At 43.8% G+C, this 25,450-nt stretch overlaps 1 protein-coding gene across 1 annotated transcript; it reads right to left on the bottom strand.

Annotated features, from left to right (window-relative positions):
• Nucleotides 1-584: 584 nt before the first annotated feature.
• LOC124028513 (collagen alpha-1(XXVII) chain B-like) lies at nucleotides 585-20,861 on the bottom strand. Its single transcript, XM_046340555.1, has 6 exons — nucleotides 20,499-20,861; nucleotides 17,483-17,553; nucleotides 15,547-15,561; nucleotides 12,100-13,499; nucleotides 4,690-4,793; nucleotides 585-765 (listed from the first exon to the last, which is right to left on the bottom strand). Exons 1-6 carry the CDS (start codon nucleotides 20,549-20,551, stop codon nucleotides 585-587), a joined length of 1,824 nt encoding a protein of 607 aa, XP_046196511.1. The 5' UTR covers nucleotides 20,552-20,861.
• Nucleotides 20,862-25,450: the final 4,589 nt, after the last annotated feature.

The following is a 25,450-nucleotide window of genomic DNA, read 5'->3' as shown; positions in this document are numbered from 1 at the left end:
GAAATAGCCGAATCCACAAAATGTGGGGTGTCCACATTTGTATATATAGTGTATTTGGAAATAGACTTGGAAAGTATTTGACAGTATTTTCAAATACTTATTTCAAATACTATTTTCAAACACCTGGGATAAATTCATGGGACTGTATTTGAGTCCGTATATTTGAGTATTTGAAATACAATTTGTCAGACTATTTGTTTGTTTTTTACAAATAAGCATTCAAATAGTCAACAAAAAAATACTTGTTTTGGGCTGTGCATTCAAAAATACTTCAACTGACAAAAAGTATTTTAAATACCAGATACTCAAATACATATATACCGTATTTGAACCCAGGTCAGATAAACAATACCCAACCAAGAACATTAATCTTGATTTCCTCATCAGTGCCACTACCCTTTCCACAGAGGGTTCTACATGGAACCCAAAATAATTCTACCTGCAACCTAAAATGTTTCTCCTATGGTCACAGCCAAAAAATGATTTTGGAACCCTTTTTTCTAAGAGTATACTGCACTGCTATCTACTGAACTGCACACTACAGCACCTTCACACCTTCCCTGCTGCCTACACTGTGCTGAGGGTCAGTTCCCCACAACACAAAGGCTCCTTTGATGGCGGCTCAGGCACCAGGCACCATGCCTCCCTGCAGGGCTGGGTGATATCTTCCTCAGGCAGGCACGGCTTTCTTTGAGTGCTAGCCGGCTAGCCGCCCGCAGGCTTGACGACTGAGCTGAGGAACGCTGGTGTGAGGCTCTCAGGTGTCTGAAGAGGAAAAGGTGAAGGAAGAGTTGAGTTGAGACAGGCTGCCCACAGTCAGACATGACACCTCTCTGTCAAGAGAAACGGGCTGTTAGCGTTAGTGAGGTGGCTCATGTTCACACAGCACCGACCGTCACCAACCCTTTACTGCAGTAGCTGAGCTGTAATTACGAATGGGGGATGGCTATACATCTAGACGACTCACGATTACACCTCACATATCTGTGTCAAAGGTGACAGGTCAAATTAGTTCAAATGCTCTAAAGGTTAGGTTTCCCTATCACGTCAGTCCCCTGAAAACAGGTTTCATTAAATCAGTATTCACCCTCCAGAGCCACCAAGGTAATTTGTAAAGGTTTATGAAGGTCACAGAAAATAACCTGTGTTTCGTATAATGTCATTGCACTGTTTAAACCATTTCTCATGTCTTTGTCAATATTAGAATAATCAAAATGTTCCCCCATGTGTTGATGTTTGCTGAGCCACGACCCAGAGAGCAGAGCTAACCATATCCAGGCAGGCAGGCAGGCAGGCAGGCAGGCAGGGCAGGCAGGCAGGCAGGCAGGCAGGCAGGCAGGCAGGCAGGCAGGCAGGCAGGCAGGCAGGCAGACAGACAGACATCAAACAGTCTTGAGGGCAAATTCTAACTTTCACTTAAGTTCCATTTACACTTAGTCTCCTATTGACGCCTAGATAACACCTACAGCATTATAGTGTAAAATTGTGTGCAGCATCAAAAGTTCTAAATTCCCCTTCTGCTACCATTTCTGTCAAGCCGTCTATGCATACAATTTGAAGCATACGTTGGATAAATCCAACATCTGCACCACACAGAACGTACTGCAACTGCCTCTGCAACGCAGTGCTGCAAGGCAAACGCAGCGTTTCATTGGAAATGAATGTACTTCTGGTGTAGCGAAACGCAATGCCGCTGTCGGTGTGATCGAGGCGTTAAGATCAACCCAATACAGGACAAGATACTGCACCACCAAGTCACTCAGGAATCATTCAGTCCACAGTGAATTGGAGTGACTTGTCTGGCAATCCGGGTCTCAGGCTCTTGATCATGAATGAACGGCTTGAAGGTAGTGTACTGGCGGGAGCTGGTGGTGAGCTCCAGTCTGGCTCCTAAATGCCTTTAATAAGACGGGGACAAAGCTCTCTTTCTTCAGTTAAAGAGATTGGGTTCCCACAGCCTACCCCTCTGAGGACCCAGACCAGCCCCCGGCCTCCAGCCTCCAGCCCCCAGACTCCAGCCTCCAGAAAGTAGCACAGCCTCATAGACTACGGCTGGTAGCTGATACACACACACGTATGCAGGCAGACACAAACACATGCGCACATACCTACGCAAATACACGTACAGTCACTCACACTACCTAGAGAAGTCAGTCTGCACAGGATTGCTGAACAGACAGTAAACTGACTATTTGACTGTTTCTTGCTGACTTCCTTCACTCACACATACTATATGTATTATCGTGACATTCATTAGAAACATATCTGTTCCTGTAAAACAGTACTGCTGAAAATCCATGAAAAGTTGAAAAATGGAAGAGAGGATTCCATTATCATCGTGGGAAAGAAACAATATCTTCTGATGCTCTAATCTCAAAGAGCCACTCCTGATCCATTGATAAATCCTTAGATATCTCGTGGTGGGATTCAGGCCTGCTTCCTACTGAGTCTAATAAACATCCATTTGAATATGACATGGATTAGATTGGTCCTATGTTCAAAGGTTGTTCCAGCTGCTCTACAGACCAAACCATGGCCCTAAGAGAGGTCACAGGGAGTTTAAACACAACCACAACGACATAAATATTCAGAGAAACATAACATGTCTTTGTTTTGCTCACAACATGAGCATATTCTAGCTCATGTAAAGCGCTGCTCATTTTACTAAGGCAAGAAACACTGACTGAGTAGGGAGCCGCAAGTGTAGAAGCATGGCAATGGTGAACGATTTCATTTAGAGCACGAATACACTGGAAGCATTCATGCAAATAGAAGTAGCCTAACATAGAGGCCAAGTGAAATTATACAACAGGTGGGTCTAATCCTGAATGCTGATTGGTTAAAACCGCATTCCAGCCGGTGCCTATTCCACAAGCACCAGTGGTATATAAATACCCAATAGCCCAAATGCTACTTAATCTAACTAATCCAGAGTTGTTTCTAAGTTTTACACGTATTCATTCTTTAACACCTGAATTGCTCCTGTATATACCCCAAACAATGAAGACCTTGTGTGTTTCCCTTAAATAATGTAGGTTTCACTCACTAATTTGCCTTCGGCTCCACTGACTATCATGGTCTTACAATTGTTTGCTTTCCAGCTTTAGAGGCGTACCTTGGCGGCAGACAAACCCAGTGTGATCAGAGCCAAAGGAAACTGAACTTAGGGTGAATAGTGCTCCATAATCCAGAGATGTTGTTGAGAGCTTTATCATAATTCTCTATAAACCCCTCTGTATTAAGACACTACTAATGGTGTTTTCTTAAAGGGATACTATGGGATTTTGGCAATGAGGCGCTTTATCTACATCACTAGAGTCCGATGAACTCGTGGATACCATTTGTATGTCTCTGCGTGCAGTTTGAAGGAAGTTGCTAACTAGAGCTAGAGCAGTTGCTTACTAGCGTTAGCTGGAAGTCTATAGTATCATATATCATAGACTGGTACCATAGACTGGAATACCATAGACTTCCAGTCATCGCGCTATAGAAGATACCATAGACTTCCAGTCATTGCGCTATAGAAGATACCATAGACTTCCAGTCATTGCGTTATAGAAGATACCATAGACTTCCAGTCATTGCGCTATAGAAGATACCATAGACTTCGAGTCATTGCGCTATAGAAGATACCATAGACTTCCAGTCATCACGCTATAGAAGATACCATAGACTTCCAGTCATTGCGCTATAGAAGATACCATAGACTTCCAGTCATTGCGCTATAGAAAATACCATAGACTTCCAGTCATCACGCTATAGAAGATACCATAGACTTCCAGTCATCGCGCTATAGAAGATACCATAGACTTCCAGTCATTGCGCTATAGAAGATACCATAGACTTCCAGTCATTGCGTTATAGAAGATACCATAGACTTCCAGTCATTGCGCTATAGAAGATACCATAGATTTCCAGTCATTGCGCTATAGAAGATACCATAGACTTCCAGTCATTGCGTTATAGAAGATACCATAGACTTCCAGTCATTGCGCTATAGAAGATACCATAGACTTCCAGTCATCACGCTATAGAAGATACCATAGACTTCCAGTCATCGCGATATAGAAGATACCATAGACTTCCAGTCATCGCGTTATAGAAGATACCATAGACTTCCAGTCATTGCGCTATAGAAGATACCATAGACTTCCAGTCATCGCGATATAGAAGATACCATAGACTTCCAGTTATCACGCTATAGAAGATACCATAGACTTCCAGTCATTGCGCTATAGAAGATACCATAGACTTCCGGTCGTTGCGCTATAGAATATACCATAGACTTCCAGTCATTGCGCTAATGCTAGTTGGCATTGGCTCGTGAAACTACCTCTTCCTTCATACTGGACACAAAGACAAAAACGTTGCCAAAATCCCAAGTCTCCCTTTAATGTATTGGTTTTGGAATATAGACAGTACAATGGACCAGACAAAGGGCCTCCTGGTTTTGGAATATAGACAGTACAATGGACCAGACAAAGGGCCTCCTGGTTTTGGAATATAGACAGTACAATGGACCAGACAAAGGGCCTCCTGGTTTTGGAATATAGACAGTACAATGGACCAGACAAAGGGCCTCCTGGTTTTGGAATATAGACAGTACAATGGACCAGACAAAGGGCCTCCTGGTTTTGGAATATAGACAGTACAATGGACCAGACAAAGGGCCCCCTGGTTAAGAATCACTGTTTTAGTGTCGTCCGAGAGGAACAGGAACACAACCAGGAGAAACTCACCCGAGGCCCCCTCTTCCCCGGCGTCCCTGGCTTCCCAGGAGGTCCTTGAAGTCCCTAGAAGGGGGAAAAGATGTCAATAAAGCAGGGAGTGAGTAAGAGCAATAACAGACTGTGTACAGGAAGTGGATTGAATTGATTTAATGAAGCCACGTGTGAGAACAGAACTTGAATGAGATACAGTTCCATGGAAGAGTTGGAGAGTTGGAAATGGAACATACAATCCTCATAGTGGCATGTCATCACTAGCTGAGCTAACTGCCCTCATTACACTGGCAGTAAGACACCTATCAATCCACCCAGCACAGTTATACTCAGTTTCAGGAGCTGCATATCGAAACAAGGCTTTCCTGCCATTCTGCAAGCATTCTGCAAGCATAGCCTGTTACATTCAACACAGGTTAGTTTCAACTTGGATCAGTGCTCGCAAACCTTCTTTGTTAGGTCTTGGGTTTTGATGTTGGCAGTGTGGTTGAGAGCGTATTGTTAAGCCAGCTACGGCTCACTCCCACTGAAACCAATATTATTCCAATTCCAAAACCACTCCAGTGCTTGGATGTGGAAGTGTGAGTCATTGTGCTGGCAGGGCGGCCTGGACTGTGGACCGGGGCCTGCATTGGTCGGTTCCAAACACAGCCACTCTTGTTAATTACGGGCATCAGCTAGCTTTAAACCAATTACACACATGGATTAGCTCAGCTATCAAAGGTCATTGCTAATGAGGGGTCAGAGTCTGCAAACCCAAGCAGAGAGCAGACCCTTAGTTATGTTTGGAAATGTTAGGTTTTGATCTCATTTCTACTTTTCCACCAGGCTCATAAAACACAACGACAAGACAGGAAAGAGGAAATGAAAAACATCTTGAGAACTACGTAGGAACATACAGTAGGAACTACGTTTTGTTAACATATAGTTTGATCTATGGTTTTGTAAACATACAGTAGGAACTACGGTTTGTTAACATACAGTAGGAACTACAGTTTGTTAACATACAGTAGGAACTACAGTTCGTTAACATACAGTAGGAACTACAGTTCGTTAACATACAGTAGGAACTACAGTTCGTTAACATACAGTAGGAACTACAGTTCGTTAACATACAGTAGGAACTACAGTTCGTTAACATACAGTAGGAACTACAGTTCGTTAACATACAGTAGGAACTACAGTTTGTTAACATACAGTAGGAACTACAGTTCATTAACATACAGTAGGAACTACAGTTTGTTAACATATAGTAGGAACTACAGTTCGTTAACATACAGTAGGAACTACGGTTTGTTAACATGCAGTAGGAACTACAGTTCGTTAACATACAGTAGGAACTACAGTTTGTTAACATACAGTAGGAACTACAGTTCATTAACATACAGTAGGAACTACAGTTTGTTAACATACAGTAGGAACTACGGTTTGTTAACATGCAGTGGGAAATACGGTTTTGTTAACATACAGTAGGAACTACGGTTCATTAACATACAGTAGGAACTACGGTTTGTTAACATGCAGTGGGAAATACGGTTTTGTTAACATACAGTAGGAACTACAGTTCATTAACATACAGTAGGAACTACGGTTTGTTAACATGCAGTGGGAAATACGGTTTTGTTAACATACAGTAGGAACTACGGTTCGTTAACATACAGTAGGAATATTATTATTATATTAACTACAGTTCGTTAACATACAGTAGGAACTACAGTTCGTTAACATACAGTAGGAACTACAGTTCGTTAACATACAGTAGGAACTATGTTTTTTTAACATAAAGTAGGATCACCGGTTTGTTAACATACTGTGGCTTGCGAAAGTATTCACCCCCCTTGGCATTTTTCCTATTTTGTTGCCTGGAATTAAACTAGATTTTTTTGGGGGGGTGTAATCATGTGATTTATTAAACAACATGCCTACCACTTGGAAGATGCAAAATATTTTTTATTGTGAAACAAACAAGAAATTAGACAAAAAAATGAAAACTTGAGCGTGAATAACTATTCCAACCCCAAAAGTCAATACTTTGTAGAGCCACCTTTTGCAGCAATTACAGCTTCAAGTCTCTTAGGGCATGTCTCTATAAGCTTGGCACATCTAGCCACTGGGAATTTTCCCTATTGTTCAAGGAAAAACTACCTCCAGCTCCTTCAAGTTGGATGGGTTCCGCTGGTGTACAGCAATCTTTAAGTCATACCACAGATTCTCAATTGGATTGAGGTTTGGGCTTTGACTAGGCCATTCCAAGACATTTAAATGTTTCCCCTTAAACCATCCAAGTGTTGCTTTAGCAGTATCATTAGGGTCATTGTCCTGACAGAAGGTGAACCTCCGTCCCAGTCTCAAATCTCTGGAAGACTGAAACAGGTTTCCCTCAAGAATTTCCCTGTATATAGCTCTATCCATCATTCCTTCAATTCTGACTAGTTTCCCAGTTCCTGCTGATAAAAACATCCCTACAGCATAATGTTGCCACCACCATGCTTCACTGTGAGGATGGTGTTCTCGGGGTAATGGAAGGTGTTGGGTTTGCACCAGAAATAGCATTTCCCTTGATGGCCAAAAAGTCTCATCTGACCAGAGTACCTTCTTACATATGTTTGGGAAGTCTCCCACATACCTTTTGGCGAAGACCAAACTGTCACGATCGGCGTTAAGGAAATGACCGGATCAAGGTGCAGCGTGGTAAGCGTCCATTTTTTGTATTTTAAATGTCGCCAACAAAACAAAAAACAACAAAATGAACGTGAAGCTCTGTAAGGCTATACCTGCCACAAACAAAGACAATAACCCACAAATGAGAAAAGGAAAAAAGGCTGCCTAAGTATGATTCCCAATCAGAGACAACAATTGACAGCTGTCCCAGATTGAGAATCATACCCGGCCAAAAACAAAGAACCAGAAAGCCTAGACATTTCCACCCAAGTCACAACCTGACCAAACAAACATAGAGAATAAAAGGATCTCTACGGTCAGGGCGTGACAGTACCCACCCCACAAAAGGTGTCGACTCCGGCCGCAAACCTGACACTATAGGGGAGGGTCCGGGTGGCATCTATCTTGGTGGCGGCTCTGGTGCGGGACGCAGACCCCGCTCCACCTCTGGATCCCCCCACTTTGAAGGCACCTCTGGTGCAGGGACCCTCATCGCCGACCCCGGACTGGGGACCCTCGCCGCAGGCCCCGGACTGGAGACCGTCGCCGGAGGCTCCGGATAGGAGACCGTCGCTGGAGGCTCCGGACCACGGATCGACGCTGGAGGCTTCGTGCCATGGATCATCACTGGAGGCTTCGTGCCATGGATCATCACTGGAGGCTTCGTGCCATGGATCATCACTGGAGGCTTCGTGTCATGGATCATCACTGTAGGCTTCGTGCCATGGATCATCACTGGAGGCTTCGTGCCATGGATCATCACCGGAGGCTCCGTGCCATGGATCATCACTGGAGGCTCCGTGCCATGGATCATCACTGGAGGCTTCGTGCCATGGATCATCACTGGAGGCTCCGTGCCGTGGATCATCACTGGAGGCTTCGTGCCATGGATCATCACTGGAGGCACCGTGCCATGGATCATCACTGGAGGCTCCGTGCCATGGATCATCACTGGAGGCTCCGTGCCATGGATCGTCACTGGAGGCTTCGTGCCATGGATCATCTCTGGAGTCTTCGTGCCATGGATCATCACTGGAGGCTCCTTGCCATGGATTATCACTGGAGGCTTCGTGCAATGGATCATCACTGGTGGCTTTGGGCCATGGATCATCACTGGAGGCTTCGTGCCGTGGATCATCACTGGAGGCTCCGTGCCGTGGATCATCACTGGAGGCTCCGTGCCATGGATCATCACTGGAGGCTCCGTGCCATGGATCATCACTGGAGGCTTCGTGCCATGGATCATCACTGTAGGCTTCGTGCCATGGATCATCACTGGAGGCTTCGTGCCATGGATCATCACCGGAGGCTCCGTGCCATGGATCATCACTGGAGGCTCCGTGCCATGGATCATCACTGGAGGCTTCGTGCCGTGGATCATCACTGGAGGCTCCGTGCCGTGGATCATCACTGGAGGCTCCGTGCCATGGATCATCACTGGAGGCTCCGTGCCATGGATCATCACTGGAGGCTTCGTGCCATGGATCATCACTGGAGGCACCGTGCCATGGATCATCACTGGAGGCTCCGTGCCATGGATCATCACTGGAGGCTCCGTGCCATGGATCGTCACTGGAGGCTTCGTGCCATGGATCATCTCTGGAGTCTTCGTGCCATGGATCATCACTGGAGGCTCCGTGCCATGGATTATCACTGGAGGCTTCGTGCAATGGATCATCACTGGTGGCTTTGGGCCAAGGATCATCACTGGAGGCTTCGAACGTGGAGCTGGAACAGGTCTCACCGGACTGAGGAGACGTACTGGAAGCCTGGTGCGTGGAGCTGCCACAGGGCTTACCAGGCTGGGGAGACATACTGGAGGCCTGGTACGTGGAACCGGAACAGGTCTCACTGGACTGGGGAGATGCATGTTTTTTTTTAACAAAACCATAGATCCTACTATATGTTAACAAAACCATAGATCCTACTATATGTTAACAAAACCATAGATCCTACTCAATGTTGTGCCCAGGTAGGATCTCAGGGCTTGAGGCTGTACTTGTTTTTAAAGATCTCATGAAGTGGGAGTTATTGGTCTTTTTTGACACTCTTGGCCTTGGCCATGTGTCCCGTGTCACGGACTATTTCAGGTGTTTTCATGTGTTTGGTGGTGTCACTCTTCTCACAATGTTGTATGTTGATGTAATTGATAATAATAATTGCTTTTGCTGCTAAGTCAATGTCTGCCCTTGACTCTGTCCAAAGTTAAATCAAATACTGATCTCAGATCTTTTTTTGTCAGAAATTTCAGAACATACTTTGTAGTAAAAGTATGACATAGTTAATAGTTTTAATATAATAGCCTTTGTTTGTTATATTGAGGACATTATGCAGGTCTTGCTGTGAGGCAAGTCACTGGTCTGGGGTACAGATGATGGTTACCCACATTTTCCATTGTTAACTGAAGCCCAGAGAGCCCCAGCGTTAGGTCATACCTGACCGAACAGAGCAGCGTTGGCAATTCTTTCCGCTCGTACTTCTGCAGTGAGGGAATCCACACGGCTATGTACGTCATAGCCGCTTAAAGGTGGGAGATACATGTTTATTGGAGAGCTAGCCTACAATTGATGCTGGGCTGGATTTGCCTCATGCTTGGTCAAGGCTGACGTTACCAGGATACAGACCTAGTCTGCATCCCATGACGTTACCAGGATATAGGCCTAGTCTGAATCCCATGACATTACCAGGATATAGCCCTAGTCTGCTTCCCAAATGGCCCAAATTAGTGCACTCTGTAGAGAATAGGGATTGGGAGACAGCCATAGTTTGTCTCCTGCCTGGCATGATAATGTGTTAGAATGCCTTTCAAGTTCCACTGCTATGTAACACCGTTCTATCATCCAAGGTTTGCAGCAGCTAGAATAAGTCACTCATTAAGAACCAATAATTCCACAACTACAATTTGTTTCTATTCCTGTCAGTAGAATTAGGATACTAGATGTTCTTTGTAGCAGCGCAATTCTACAAATTGACTGGAATTTAGATAGAACTATTGGCAAGCTTTGTTTTGAGGGTTTTGTGGCAGCCGGTCTGACTATTGGAATCTTCAAACACTGTTGAACTCCACTGCAGGGCAAACTTGGCATCTGTCAGGTTACACATGTCCTGGCATAGCCCACACTGGTCTCTATCTTCAAGCTGTCAGTGTCATTTCAATTGTGGACCACACCAAAGCATACCCACTCTGAGAACTGGTCTCCTCAATGTGTACTTACAGTAGGCTTGTTCGATGAAGACGTGTTTCTCTAGCTGTGTAAAGTAGTCTTGTGGTGCATTTCCACTATCATGTTAACAAAACCATAGATCCTACTATATGTTTTTGTTAACATGGGCACCATAACATTCCAATGTTACAATAAGAACAAATGACCTATATGCTATGAACAACCAATGGTCTGTTAGGAGCTGTACAGTCATGCTTGTTATAGTTTTCAAAGTTTTTCAAACATCTGACTTCATAACATTTCTCATTACAATGTGAGTTTGTCCACGTATCATTTACATCGCTTTCACAAGACAAGAAGTCTTCACTTCAACCCAAAAACATTGAAGCACACATTTTAAAATGACACCACAGGTTTGAACTAACTCAACAAAATGTACAGAAAATCTTCATCTAACAAATCACACACTCAACAAATCCATATCGCCGTAAATTGAATTCTGATTATCGGGTCAAGCATTCCTGTCCCTCTAATTAGGCCCCACTTCATAAAATGGTTAAATGTTCCGAGGCATTTTATCCACCATGACCTCTGATCCTGCTCTAAAGGTCTATATTTTTCCTCCTGGGAGGAATCTCTCGCCCCGGCGTCAGGCCCTCAGCTCAGACACACAGACCCCTGGCGGGCATGGCCCTTCTGTGGGCCTGGATATTTCTACCTATCCCGCTAAAAAGGAAATCTCACATTAGCAAGCAAGCACTGGTAGCTAGCACAGGCTCGCCAGCCTTTCATACTTGGGGGAAGGGGGGCACTAGCGAGCAGGCTATAGAGGAGGTAACGTTTTAGTGAGCTCCTACTAAAACACAACATAGAATCAAAAAAGTGAAAGTGAAAGATGGAGCCTCTGCAATATGTAAAATGAAAAACGGAAGGGCAGTTTACAAGTAAAAGTGACACTTCTAAGCCTTGTAATTCCCAATAAAAGCCACTTTTCTCAGTCAGTGCCTTTCTGGCTTTATAGGACACACAGCCAGGGCTGGGGGGGGGGCCCTTCGATGTCTGTAACCCAGGGAAGGGCTTCGTGTCAGGGGCTTATAAATTGGATGAACCTACCCCCAACACCCAACCACCCCTTCATCAACAGAGTGACTTAGCATCAGGCTCCTGCTTGTTTAACACCATGGGTGGAGGAGGGATTAGAACAGTAAAGAACAGAGCTCAGTGTGAAATATGGCTATCAGGTGTTCAAAGGCATCATGCTGCTGCTGCCACGCATGCCAGGCATGTTTTAAAATATATATATATTTAGTTTTAACCCTAATTTAACTAGGCAAGTCAGTTAAGAACAAATTCTTATCTACAATGATGGCCTACCACGACCAAACCCGGACAACGCTGGGACAATTGTTCGCCGCTCTATGGGACTCCCAACCACGGCCGGATGTGATACAGCTTGAATTCAAACCAGGGACTGTAGTGACGCCTCTTGCAATGAGATACAGTGCCTTAGACCGCTGCGCACACACACCTCTATTTAAAAAACATGTTCTTACCGCGGGTCCTGGTTCTCCCTTTAGTCCAGGTGGTCCCGGCCCAGCCAGCAATGAGAACTGGGTCGGTTCCAAGTCCCAGGTTTGGAAGCCATCTGTGGCAGGCGGAGTGACAGGGATAAACAAGGTGTCTTTGACAGCCTCCACATTGGTCACTCTGGGCTCAGGTTTCTGTGCAGCCAGAGCGGTCAGCTGCTTCCTCTGTACGTAGAGGACAGAGGTGTTTGAAGAAGAAGCAGAAGAAGAAGAGCCTTGTTTGGATGCTGCCGTGGTTTGGTGGTCTGGCTTCTTCTTTGGTGGCTTTGTGGTGGTGGAAAGAAGTGGTGCAGCAGTCAAACTGCTCTCAGTCGGTTTCTGGGTTTTAACACCTGGTTCCACTGCTGTGCTCTTTTTAGCTAAACTGTCGCCACGGGACTTTGGCATTGGGGATGTTTGTGTTTCGATGGTCCTGAGGGGTACAGTAACAGTTTGGGTTGTGACCACTAAGGGGCGCTTTAGTCCCTGCCTGGCCGTTGTCGGGGCGACAGCCACAGGACGAGACAGGGACATAGTTCCAGGCTTTGGTGTCACAAAACTCTTACGCACAGAGAGGGTCGGCGCCACTGTGGGGCGGTTAGTTGGGACAACAAGCTTAGTCCTGGTTCTTTCCTCAGTCAAGGCCAGATTAGGGCTGGGGGCCTTCCTGGGTATTTCAGTCGGCATTAGAGGGGTGAGGAGGGCGACAGTAAGGTTTAGGTCTGAGGGGATCAGAGGTAGCAGGGATGGGAGATTTACAGGCCTGTAGTTGTCAGCCTCCCTGCACTGTTTCTTAATGTACTTACAATAGTTATGAGCTGCCTTGGCAGAGGGGTAAATATCAAACTGGCAAATGGCGCCCTCAAACTGCACTGAGTTCTGGGCCATCTTACCCAAGAGGAAAGAACCCTCGGGATCCAGGGCCTCCTCTTTTTTAGAATGCAGATCTGCATGTACACTAGTCTTCCCACAAGAAGTATATAATGAGACCCTCTGGCCTCGGATGTCCAGGGCCAGGTTATGCCACTGGCCGTTGTGAACGTCATAATCGAAACTGACCAAGTCCCTCTGGCCCACGTAGACCAGCACCTTCCCCAGGATGAACTGGACCCCCAGCTGCAGTCTCCTCCTTTTGGACAGGACGGTGAAGAGGAAGGCGCTGTTGACGCGGTGGGAGCACAGGCTGAGGATCAGAGACAGGTTGGTGGTGGGGTAGGAGGCAGGGGGTAGGACGGACGACAGTGGGGCCTGGACCCGGGCCCGTTGGGTGAGGATGACCCCAGACTTAAAGGGGATGACCCCCTGGGGTGCGAAGCGGGCCCCTGTGGACGATACACCTCCTCCGGTCCTCGTCCCTGTAAGCCCCAGCTGTTGTAGAACGTCCACATCTACAGAGGAGCAGAAGAAACACACCATTAGGCAGATCACATGACCATAGCTCATTTAGAAATGTGAAAGACATTTTCAGAAAAATGGAAACTCAACTGGTGAAAAATCAAGTGTTTCAAACACATCATCAGGCTGTTTATAGACAGCTTCCAGATGATGTCAGATTACAGGTTGTATTTGGAGGTGTGATGTGACAGCAAAGTGACATCGTATTTATGTTGATGTTTGCCTTTTTCTGTCTCCCCTACAGATATAGTGAGGTCAACTGCACAGAGGAGATCTTGTTATAAACTAGGACATGTTCCAGGCGTTCAGCCATCTTTCCAGGATTTCTCTCAGACAAAGAGTCTCTTCTGAGTTACCGAATTTACATAATGTGTTTGGTTTAATTCAGTAGTCAAACGTTGGCAATATGTTCCATCAATCATGACATCGAGATGAGACAGTGAAACTGCGATTCATTGCGATTCATTGTATTTTCTGATGCCAGACATCACTCATTCACTAAAATAGGTGGGGGGAATAGATTTCTGATTCAGACTGAAGTCTCAAAGACAGTGTTCCTCGTACTCAAGTATCAAGATCAGTTCATCCAAGGTCTTACCAGCAACAACTGTTTATGCATACATGTGGGATATATTTACAATGTGATTTCAGGCTTTGTGACAATTCTTTGAATGTGTGACCTACAACAACTAAAAGACCAGGGGTCACAAGAGTTGATCACAGACATTTCAGCATCGCATTAGTGGAAACCAACGCTGTTCTCAGGGAAGGCCTGAGAACAGCCTGAGATACGTTTGAGTTGCTTCTGGGACAATTTTAGCATTTTAGCTAACCCTAACACATTTCCTAACCTGCCACATTAATTATCCTAACCTGCTGCGTTAGTTCTCTTGACCTGCTACGAAAAGTCACTTCTGCTAGTCAAAACCGGAAGATCTGCCCTGAGAACACTCTTTGTTGGCCCTTTTCACCTTTTAACATGGCAGTGGAATGAGTAGAGGTGAGTAGAGGCTAAGGTTAAAAACACTATGCAAAATCAAATTAACTGATTTGATTTCTTCATTAGAAGTGAATAAAAATAAAACAATTATGTAACCAAATAAATTAAACACTGCAAGCCCGAGCCATATCTGAACCTGTTCTGAGTCCAAACTGGCAGCTCCCTGACTAAAATGTGGAAATCCTGTGGCAAAAACCGCTCATAAAGGGATAGCCAACGATCACCACTGGGGCTGTGCATCAACGTTCAACTCCACCAATGGCCCACAGATTATGTAGCTATTATGTCAGTCTTGGTTAGAAAAACCTCTTGAAACAGAAGTTCAACGGCTCCCTGGAGAGAAGACAGTGATGGTGGTTTTTAACAATGAAGGATATCTGCAGATCTACAAAGCAGACAGAAAACCTCCCTTTCCTTTGTCTGGAAATGAACAATGTGTTCTGCTGAGTATGGTGTAAAAATGACTGGAACTGACTGAGACAGGAGGCCAGGATTAAGCAGTTATTGTATTGTGGAAACTTTACAGTAGCCTGGATGTTCCAGGTTTTAATTACAATCTCATGGGAAGGAATAGAGATTATAGATAATTGTTGTAACCATATGCCGGTTAAATTTATAGTGCTTTGTGCTTAGTGTTCGTGACTGCATAAATGTTTTAAGATGCTCAAATTTCAAATGAGTACTTATGTCAGACCCTGACCCCAAACCAGGACAGTAAGAGCTCTATAGGAAGTGCTCTACAGGAAGTGCTCTAAAGGAAGTTCTCTACAGGAAGTGCTCTAAAGGAAGTGCTCTACAGGAAGTGCTCTACAGGAAGTGCTCTAAAGGAAGTGCTCTACAGGAAGTACTCTAAAGGAAGTGCTCTACAGGAAGTGCTCTAAAGGAAGTGCTCTACAGGAAGTGCTCTACAGGAAGTGCTCTACAGGAAGTGCTCTAAAGGAAGTGCTCTAAAGGAAGTGCTCTACAGGAAGTGCTCTACATTCTACACATTTGCGAAACTGGTAAGAAAGTCATGCTGGTAAGAAAGCAGCTTTACTTACAGGAGATCAAATGGTCTAGAAGGAAAATCAAATAAATCAGATGAGTTGTTGTAGCAAAACCTTCAACACTTGTTACAACATTGTTACAACATTGTTACAATGTTACACTTGCTTTTAAATAGCTGATAGGAGATCAACCTGATACAGTCCAGTCCAGTCTATTGCTTGCCTGCAGTAACTTGTGTATTTCTTTATACAAATCATCATCCTTCTTCTCTATGTCAAACTCTATGTCTATGTGGAGTAATGTAGCTGAAGTATGGTACTGTAGTAAGCCATCTGGGTACCACCAGGGACAGTGTTCACACCATACTGATTGAGGCCCACAAAGGCTGAATCAGCATCATGAACCAGCTCCCTGCACCAGCTAGGCTACACTCAGAAAAAAGGTGCCATCTAGAACCTAAAAGGGTTCTCCGGCTGTCCTCATAGGATAACCATTTGAATAACTATTTTTGGTTCCATGTAGAACCCTTTTCAGTTCCATGTAAAACCATTTCCACAGAGGGTTCTACATGAAACTCAAAAGCGTTCTATCTGGAACCAAAAAGGGTTATCCTATGGGTACAGAATAACCCTTTTGGAGCCCTGTTAAGGACCAAGTTCAACAGGCAAACATTGTGGAACATTGTAGATAGAAATACGATGAACATCGATAACATGATTATCCATTCTACATAATACAATTATCCGAACAAACCCCAAGTTGAAGTATTGTGGCTGAAATGGTTAACCGTGTCTTTGTGACCCACATATTGTCCAAGAGCAGATTCCTTCAGAACTGATGTAAAACAAATGTGGACAACAGTCAACTAAACACTGAGAGAGTTGAATGATATACAGTGCTACTATAGAGAGGAAGAATTACACAGAGAGGAAGAACAGTGCAGACACTCTCTCTGCAGCTAGGATTCTCAAAGGCTATTGGGACATCAGTCATGTTATAAGGGAAGGAGGTGGGTTTGCAGGCTGTATATTATGCTTGCGTCCCAAATCACACCCGGTTCCTTATTTAGAGCATGACTTTTGACAAGTACCCATAAGGCTCTGGTCAAAAGTTGTGCACTATATAGGGAATAGGGTGCCATTTGTGAGGCTGATATGTTCAGGCAAGTGGTAGACAGGGAGGGCATGACAGACCCCCTGCACATGGAAAGAACTGAAGCTGAACTTGAAGACAAAAACAAAAATGTCCTTCATCAGCAGAATGTCCCATGATACTGTAGTTTAAAATGATCTGGTTTTCATTCTGAAAATGCAGTAAGTGCACTAAGTAGATACGTGATGAATTGTAATAACATAATAGTGGGTTTGCTAGAGGAAGTGGCACAGTGAAAACCCTATTACAGGTTAAAGTACATCCAGATCTCCACAGACTATAAATGCAGCCGTCTCATCAGAGATAGTGGAGGGGGGTGCGCAGTATTATTTGAGAGAATCCCACATTCTGAGGGATATCAGAAGATTCCAGATAATCCCAGTAGAAGCTTCATCTCCCACCATTGAAATAGAACAGAGATTTATCTCCATCACATCTCCACTTCCACATCAGAAGATACGATCTAATTTACAATCCACCTTTCACCCCTGTATATTAAATCATACACTTTAGGCTGTGGGCCTCAACTTGACTCTCTCCAAGTGTGTGTGTGTGTGTGTGTGTGTGTGTGTGTGTGTGTGTGTGTGTGTGTGTGTGTGTGTGTGTGTGTGTGTGTGTGTGTGTGTGTGTGTGTGTGTGTGTGTGTGTGTGTGTGTGTGTGTGTGTGTGTGTGTGTGTGTGTGTGTGTGTGTGTGTGTGTGTGAAATGTGTGTGTGTGGGTGTGTGTGTAAAGTGTGTGTGTCTAGACCCATTTGGTCTACATTGATATCCAATAAGAGATATACACATTTGTATATACATGAATTCTTACTCCAGAATGAGATAATGAAACCTCACCTTCAGGGTGTGCTTGTGTTAGTCCCACAAAACAGGTACTATAGAGAATAGTCCAGAGTATCAGAGCTCTCCTGTGGGGTAGAGAAAGAACATGGTCATACACACACACACACCTGCACACACACACACCTGCACACACACACACACACACACACACACACACACACACACACACACACACACACACACACACACACACACACACACACACACACACACACACACACACACACACACACACACACACACACACACACACACACACACACACACACACACAACTGGGGTTGTATAAGGTTATTTCTACACTCATATCATGTTTTTTAGTATTAAATAGTAAATAGTATTAAACTATTTATAACGTTATTACTCCTGAGTGGTCAGATCTTATGCACAGTAACCCATTGAGGCAGCAGCATCAGTACTGCTTTCACCTAAATCCCATCTAGATGTTCTAGTCACTGATGCACCAGATGATCTGGCCCTTAGGAGGGCTAGGTAGCTACTGCTCCCCCTCAGACTGCCTCTGAGTAGGCCCTCCAAATACTTGCATTAACCCCACCAATGGTTCTTAGAAATCAAGGAGGCAATGAGAGGGGGAAAAATAGAAAAAGGCCTTCATTTACAAGAGCAGGGGGAGATAAACATCTGGAAACATCAACACTAAGGAACTCAACACAGGAAACCAATGCAGTAAACCATCAGTCAGCACTTACAGGTCAGATGGTGACTTCACGTACATAAACGGGCTTATGTTATCCTGTGAGTGTTTTGTAGTAGTTACCATGACTACTGTAAACTGAAGATATTTAAAGTAGATGAGACCAAAGAATGAGTCTCAACGATGTACTGGGATTATCTATGAGTAGTTTTCAGCCTGGATGTCGGCTTGGATAAGTGTTTTTACACATATAAAGTGTAAAAATGTTATGCCTGTAACGCTCTCGTTGGCTGGCCCTCGCTTCATATTCATTGCCAAACCCACTGGCTCCAGGTCATCTATAAGTCTTTGCTAGGTAAAGCCCCGCTTTATCTCAGCTCACTGGTCACCATAGCAGCACCCACCCATAGCACACGCTCCAGCAGGTATATTTCACTGGTCACCCCCAAAGGCTATTCCTCCTTTGGCCGCCTTTCCTCCCAGTTCTCTGCTGCCAATGACTGGAATGGATTTCAAAAATCACTGAAGCTGGAGACTCATATCTCCCTCACTAACTTTAAGCATCAGCTGTCAGAGCAGCTTACAGATCACTGCACCTGTACATAACCCATATGTAAATAGCCCATCCAACTACCTCATCCCCATATTGTTATTTATTTGATTTCTTTGCTCCTTTGCACCCCTGTATCTCTACTTGCACATTCATCTTCTGCACATCTATCACTCCAGTGTTGTTTGTATCGCACTGCTTTTGCTTTACCTTGGCCAGGTCGCAGTTGTAAATGAGGAATTGTTCTCAACTGCCTACCTGGTTAAATAAAGATGAAATAAAATAAAATAAACATTTACAAGGCACCAGCAATGAGTATTTTAGCTGGATGAGAGCCTTAAAGTAAGTATGTGGTTACAGCACAGCAGCTTGTCCACAATCTGTTAAACCCATTGACTTCTGTGGGGTTTCCTCTTACAGAATAAGGCCTCGCAATGACCTGCAGGCCTGAAAACTCCAGCTAGGCAGCCAAGGAGGGAGGGAGACACTGGCTGAATCCCAAACGACCCCCTTCCCCTTCCCCTTGCCCCTCCATTTGCACGTTCGTGCGCGCCTTCGCCATATGCATAAGTGTCCCAAAACTGAGGGAGTGAAAATTACTGAGGGTGTAAGGGGTCATTAGACCCTCCAATAACCACTCTGGCAGAGCCAGCAATGCTGCCGGCTTCAGAGTGAAGTGGAATCCCATAAGGCACTGAATTGTTTTTAAATTAGCGCAATTTCAGCAGGTCGGCTACAACTAGATGCATCTGGTTTTCATGGGAAATCGAAAGAGAGCCTGTGACGCGACTTCCGCTTTGGGAAATGAACAAGCCGACAGTCCATCTTAACTCTCCCTCCACATTTACTGGATGGCCAGCGGAGAAGAGAACCTCCCCCCTGTAGCTTTTTTCTCTCTCATCGAGACCAGAAAGATAAACAAGCCACTCAGGTGTTTATTACGTTAGGCTAGTTGAGTTGTGAACACAACTAGATTGAATGTAATATTTGATGCAACTTTTTTTAATGAATAGTATATTCCCCACCCACTTATCGAACTAGCCAATGAGAACTGTGCGATGTAGGAAAGAAGAAGAGTGGAAAAGGAGGGGAGAGAATAATAGGATCCCCCCTCCTCTCTCTAAATCTAACCCCAATCCCAACAATCACTCCCACAGCATTCATCTGGCACCAGCAGTGCACAGCTGCAAAAGCAGCAGAGAGTGCAACTTTTAAATTCACCAGAGTTTATAAAAGGGAAATGCTACATTTTTTTCAACTAAATGTTTTTAATTGGAACTTGTATTTTACTGAAATCCTAAATGTGTTATTGCTATCATTAATAACTATCTAATAATACCCTAATTATTAATAGTAATTTGGGTATAATTTGGATTCCAGCTCTACTGGAATCCAGCACTTTTCACAGGCTCTTCCAAGTTTCCTCTGACAATGTTTCTGCAAGTCCTCTGCACAGACACACAACTCCCCCAAAATAGGCCAGGTCCCTATTCCCTGGGGATCCTCTCATAGATAAGACTATTGTGTCATAGCTGAAAAATGCAACATGAAAATGGCAAGGCAAAATATTAGTCTACACATTGGGATCACGAAACATGGATAATTCATTCATTGACACCGACATGATTCCCTCTTTATATCTATTCTTGTTTGCTCTCAAGAAAATAATCATGGGTTTCTTCTGGAATGTATGGAAACGCAATGTCCTACTGGAGATGAACAGATGCTCACAAGTAAGTTAAATCATTATCATTCTACATAAGAGATGAAAGGGAGAGCTATTTGTTTGGATAACGTGTACTCACCCCCCGACTCCAGCTGTTTTGAGTTTGGAGTACGGGGCATTGTCCGGCTCCATAGCGGTTACTTCATTCTTTCTTGAGACTTTTTACAACGGTCCAGACGTGGCAGGAGACATACGCGAATTATTTCCATTCCAGCTGATCCTTTACAACTTTGACAGGGAACCAAAAAGCACCGGGGATAATAGATCAATAGATGAATATAAAGTGGCTTCCTCCTTTCTAAGAGTCGTTCCGTTATCTTTCTTCAGGAGATCATGACAGAGAACAAACCTCGATCTATCTTGAAAAGCTCCATCGGTGTGTTTTAGCGCGAGGCAAACAACCCACAACCGGTGGATGTCACAATCTGCGGGAGAAGTCCAATCTCTCCACACTCATACAAGAACCACGGTGGAATCTATGACGACCGCCTTGTAGCCTACGCCGACGTTTCTAATATGCAAGATATCGTGGACTGAGTGAGTGAATTCTTCGCTTGGGACTCGGAGAAACACACCTCCCTCTGTCGCCCTCAGCTGACATTGAAGGAGGAAACAAATGTAACACACATGTATGGTGTAAAGAAGCCGTTTCATTGGAAGGTGTGTCTTGCTTGCTTGGAAAGCAAAACCTTCTCAAATTGCAACGTGCATGGTCATAGTAAGTAAGTAATAATAATACAAGGGATTGATGTAGTGGTAGGTGGCAGAAGATCATGCATGCACTTCACTGCATTGTGAAACTCACACGAGATGTATTACTGTATCTTCTAATATAGCCCTAGACCTCTTCAGAGACTGTGATTATGTATGAGTAACCTACAGCAGTGCAATTATTTTCTGGGCCAGGTGACAGGTCTAGACTGTAGACAGATGGGTTGTTTGTTTACCGTGCACACTGACACTCACATACAAAACCCACACACATAGCCTACACTACATAGGCACACACACACACACACACACACACACACACACACACACACACACACACACACACACACACACACACACACACACACACACACACACACACACACACACACACACACACACACACACACACACACACACACACACACACACACACACACACACACACACACACACACACACACACACACACACAGCACACTTTCACTCATCATTTGCTGCTGCACCTCTGTTCTTTATTTTACTCCTATTATCATCTGTCCTGATGTCTAGTCACTTTACCCTGTCTACATGTACATATCTACCTCAAACACCTTATTATCATCTGTCCTGATGTCTAGTCACTTTACCCTGTCTTCATGTACATATCTACCTCAAACACCTTATTATCATCTGTCCTGATGTCTAGTCACTTTACCCTGTCTACATGTACATATCTACCTCAAATACCTTATTATTATCTGTCCTGATGTCTAGTCACTTTACCCTGCCTACATGTACATATCTACCTCAAACACCTTATTATCATCTGTCCTGATGTCTAGTCACTTTACCCTGCCTACATGTACATATCTACCTCAAACACCTTATTATCATCTGTCCTGATGTCTAGTCACTTTACCCTGTCTTCATGTACATATCTACCTCAAACACCTTATTATCATCTGTCCTGATGCCTAGTCACTTTACCCTGTCTTCATGTACATATCTACCTCAAACACCTTATTATCATCTGTCCTGATGTCTAGTCACTTTACCCTGCCTACATGTACATATCTACCTCAAACACCTTATTATCATCTGTCCTGATGCCTAGTCACTTTACCCTGTCTACATGTACATATCTACCTCAAACACCTTGTTATCATCTGTCCTGATGTCTAGTCACTTTACCCTGCCTACATGTACATATCTACCTCAAACACCTTATTATCATCTGTCCTGATGCCTAGTCACTTTACCCTGTCTACATGTACATATCTACCTCAAACACCTTATTATCATCTGTCCTGATGTCTAGTCACTTTACCCTGCCTACATGTACATATCTACCTCAAACACCTTATTATCATCTGTCCTGATGTCTAGTCACTTTACCCTGTCTACATGTACATATCTACCTCAAACACCTTATTATCATCTGTCCTGATGTCTAGTCACTTTACCCTGCCTACATGTACATATCTACCTCAAACACCTTATTATCATCTGTCCTGATGCCTAGTCACTTTACCCTGTCTACATGTACATATCTACCTCAAACACCTTATTATCATCTGTCCTGATGTCTAGTCACTTTACCCTGCCTACATGTACATATCTACCTCAAACACCTTATTATCATCTGTCCTGATGTCTAGTCACTTTACCCTGCCTACATGTACATATCTACCTCAAACACCTTATTATCATCTGTCCTGATGTCTAGTCACTTTACCCTGCCTACATGTACATATCTACCTCAAACACCTTATTATCATCTGTCCTGATGCCTAGTCACTTTACCCTGCCTACATGTACATATCTACCTCAAACACCTTATTATCATCTGTCCTGATGCCTAGTCACTTTACCCTGCCTACATGTACATATCTACCTCAAACACCTTATTATCATCTGTCCTGATGCCTAGTCACTTTACCCTGTCTACATGTACATATCTACCTCAAACACCTTATTATCATCTGTCCTGATGCCTAGTCACTTTACCCTGCCTACATGTACATATCTACCTCAAACACCTTATTATCATCTGTCCTGATGCCTAGTCACTTTACCCTGCCTACATGTACATATCTACCTCAAACACCTTATTATCATCTGTCCTGATGCCTAGTCACTTTACCCTGCCTACATGTACATATCTACCTCAAACACCTTATTATCATCTGTCCTGATGCCTAGTCACTTTACCCTGTCTTCATGTACATATCTACCTCAAACACCTTATTATCATCTGTCCTGATGCCTAGTCACTTTACCCTGCCTACATGTACATATCTACCTCAAACACCTTATTATCATCTGTCCTGATGTCTAGTCACTTTACCCTGCCTACATGTACATATCTACCTCAAACACCTTATTATCATCTGTCCTGATGTCTAGTCACTTTACCCTGTCTACATGTACATATCTACCTCAAACACCTTATTATCATCTGTCCTGATGTCTAGTCACTTTACCCTGCCTACATGTACATATCTACCTCAAACACCTTATTATCATCTGTCCTGATGTCTAGTCACTTTACCCTGTCTTCATGTACATATCTACCTCAAACACCTTATTATCATCTGTCCTGATGTCTAGTCACTTTACCCTGCCTACATGTACATATCTACCTCAAACACCTTATTATCATCTGTCCTGATGTCTAGTCACTTTACCCTGCCTACATGTACATATCTACCTCAAACACCTTATTATCATCTGTCCTGATGTCTAGTCACTTTACCCTGTCTACATGTACATATCTACCTCAAACACCTTATTATCATCTGTCCTGATGTCTAGTCACTTTACCCTGTCTACATGTACATATCTACCTCAAACACCTTATTATCATCTGTCCTGATGTCTAGTCACTTTACCCTGCCTACATGTACATATCTACCTCAAACACCTTATTATCATCTGTCCTGATGTCTAGTCACTTTACCCTGTCTTCATGTACATATCTACCTCAAATACCTTATTATTATCTGTCCTGATGTCTAGTCACTTTACCCTGCCTACATGTACATATCTACCTCAAACACCTTATTATCATCTGTCCTGATGTCTAGTCACTTTACCCTGTCTTCATGTACATATCTACCTCAAATACCTTATTATTATCTATCCTGATCCCTAGTCACTTTACATTTTTTACATTTACATTTTAAGTCATTTAGCAGACGCTCTTATCCAGAGCGACTTACAAATTGGTGCATTCACCTTATGACTTTACCCTGCCTACATGTACATATCTACCTCAAACACCTTATTATCATCTGTCCTGATGCCTAGTCACTTTACCCTGCCTACATGTACATATCTACCTCAAACACCTTATTATCATCTGTCCTGATGCCTAGTCACTTTACCCTGCCTACATGTACATATCTACCTCAAACACCTTATTATCATCTGTCCTGATGTCTAGTCACTTTACCCTGCCTACATGTACATATCTACCTCAAACACCTTATTATCATCTGTCCTGATGTCTAGTCACTTTACCCTGTCTTCATGTACATATCTACCTCAAACACCTTATTATCATCTGTCCTGATGCCTAGTCACTTTACCCTGTCTTCATGTACATATCTACCTCAAACACCTTATTATCATCTGTCCTGATGCCTAGTCACTTTACCCTGCCTACATGTACATATCTACCTCAAACACCTTATTATTATCATCTGTCCTGATGTCTAGTCACTTTACCCTGTCTACATGTACATATCTACCTCAAACACCTTATTATCATCTGTCCTGATGTCTAGTCACTTTACCCTGCCTACATGTACATATCTACCTCAAACACCTTATTATCATCTGTCCTGATGTCTAGTCACTTTACCCTGCCTACATGTACATATCTACCTCAAACACCTTATTATCATCTGTCCTGATGTCTAGTCACTTTACCCTGCCTTCATGTACATATCTACCTCAAACACCTTATTATCATCTGTCCTGATGCCTAGTCACTTTACCCTGCCTACATGTACATATCTACCTCAAACACCTTATTATCATCTGTCCTGATGTCAAGTCACTTTACCCTGCCTTCATGTACATATCTACCTCAAACACCTTATTATCATCTGTCCTGATGTCTAGTCACTTTACCCTGCCTTCATGTACATATCTACCTCAAACACCTTATTATCATCTGTCCTGATGTCTAGTCACTTTACCCTGCCTACATGTACATATCTACCTCAAACACCTTATTATCATCTGTCCTGATGTCTAGTCACTTTACCCTGCCTACATGTACATATCTACCTCAAACACCTTATTATCATCTGTCCTGATGTCTAGTCACTT

The sequence above is a fragment of the Oncorhynchus gorbuscha genome, unplaced genomic scaffold (genome assembly GCF_021184085.1).
Source record: "Oncorhynchus gorbuscha isolate QuinsamMale2020 ecotype Even-year unplaced genomic scaffold, OgorEven_v1.0 Un_scaffold_4344, whole genome shotgun sequence".
NCBI classification, from domain to species: domain Eukaryota; kingdom Metazoa; phylum Chordata; class Actinopteri; order Salmoniformes; family Salmonidae; genus Oncorhynchus; species Oncorhynchus gorbuscha.
The sequence above is the reverse complement of the archived record's forward strand: the minus strand, read 5'-3'. Positions and strand labels throughout refer to the sequence as shown.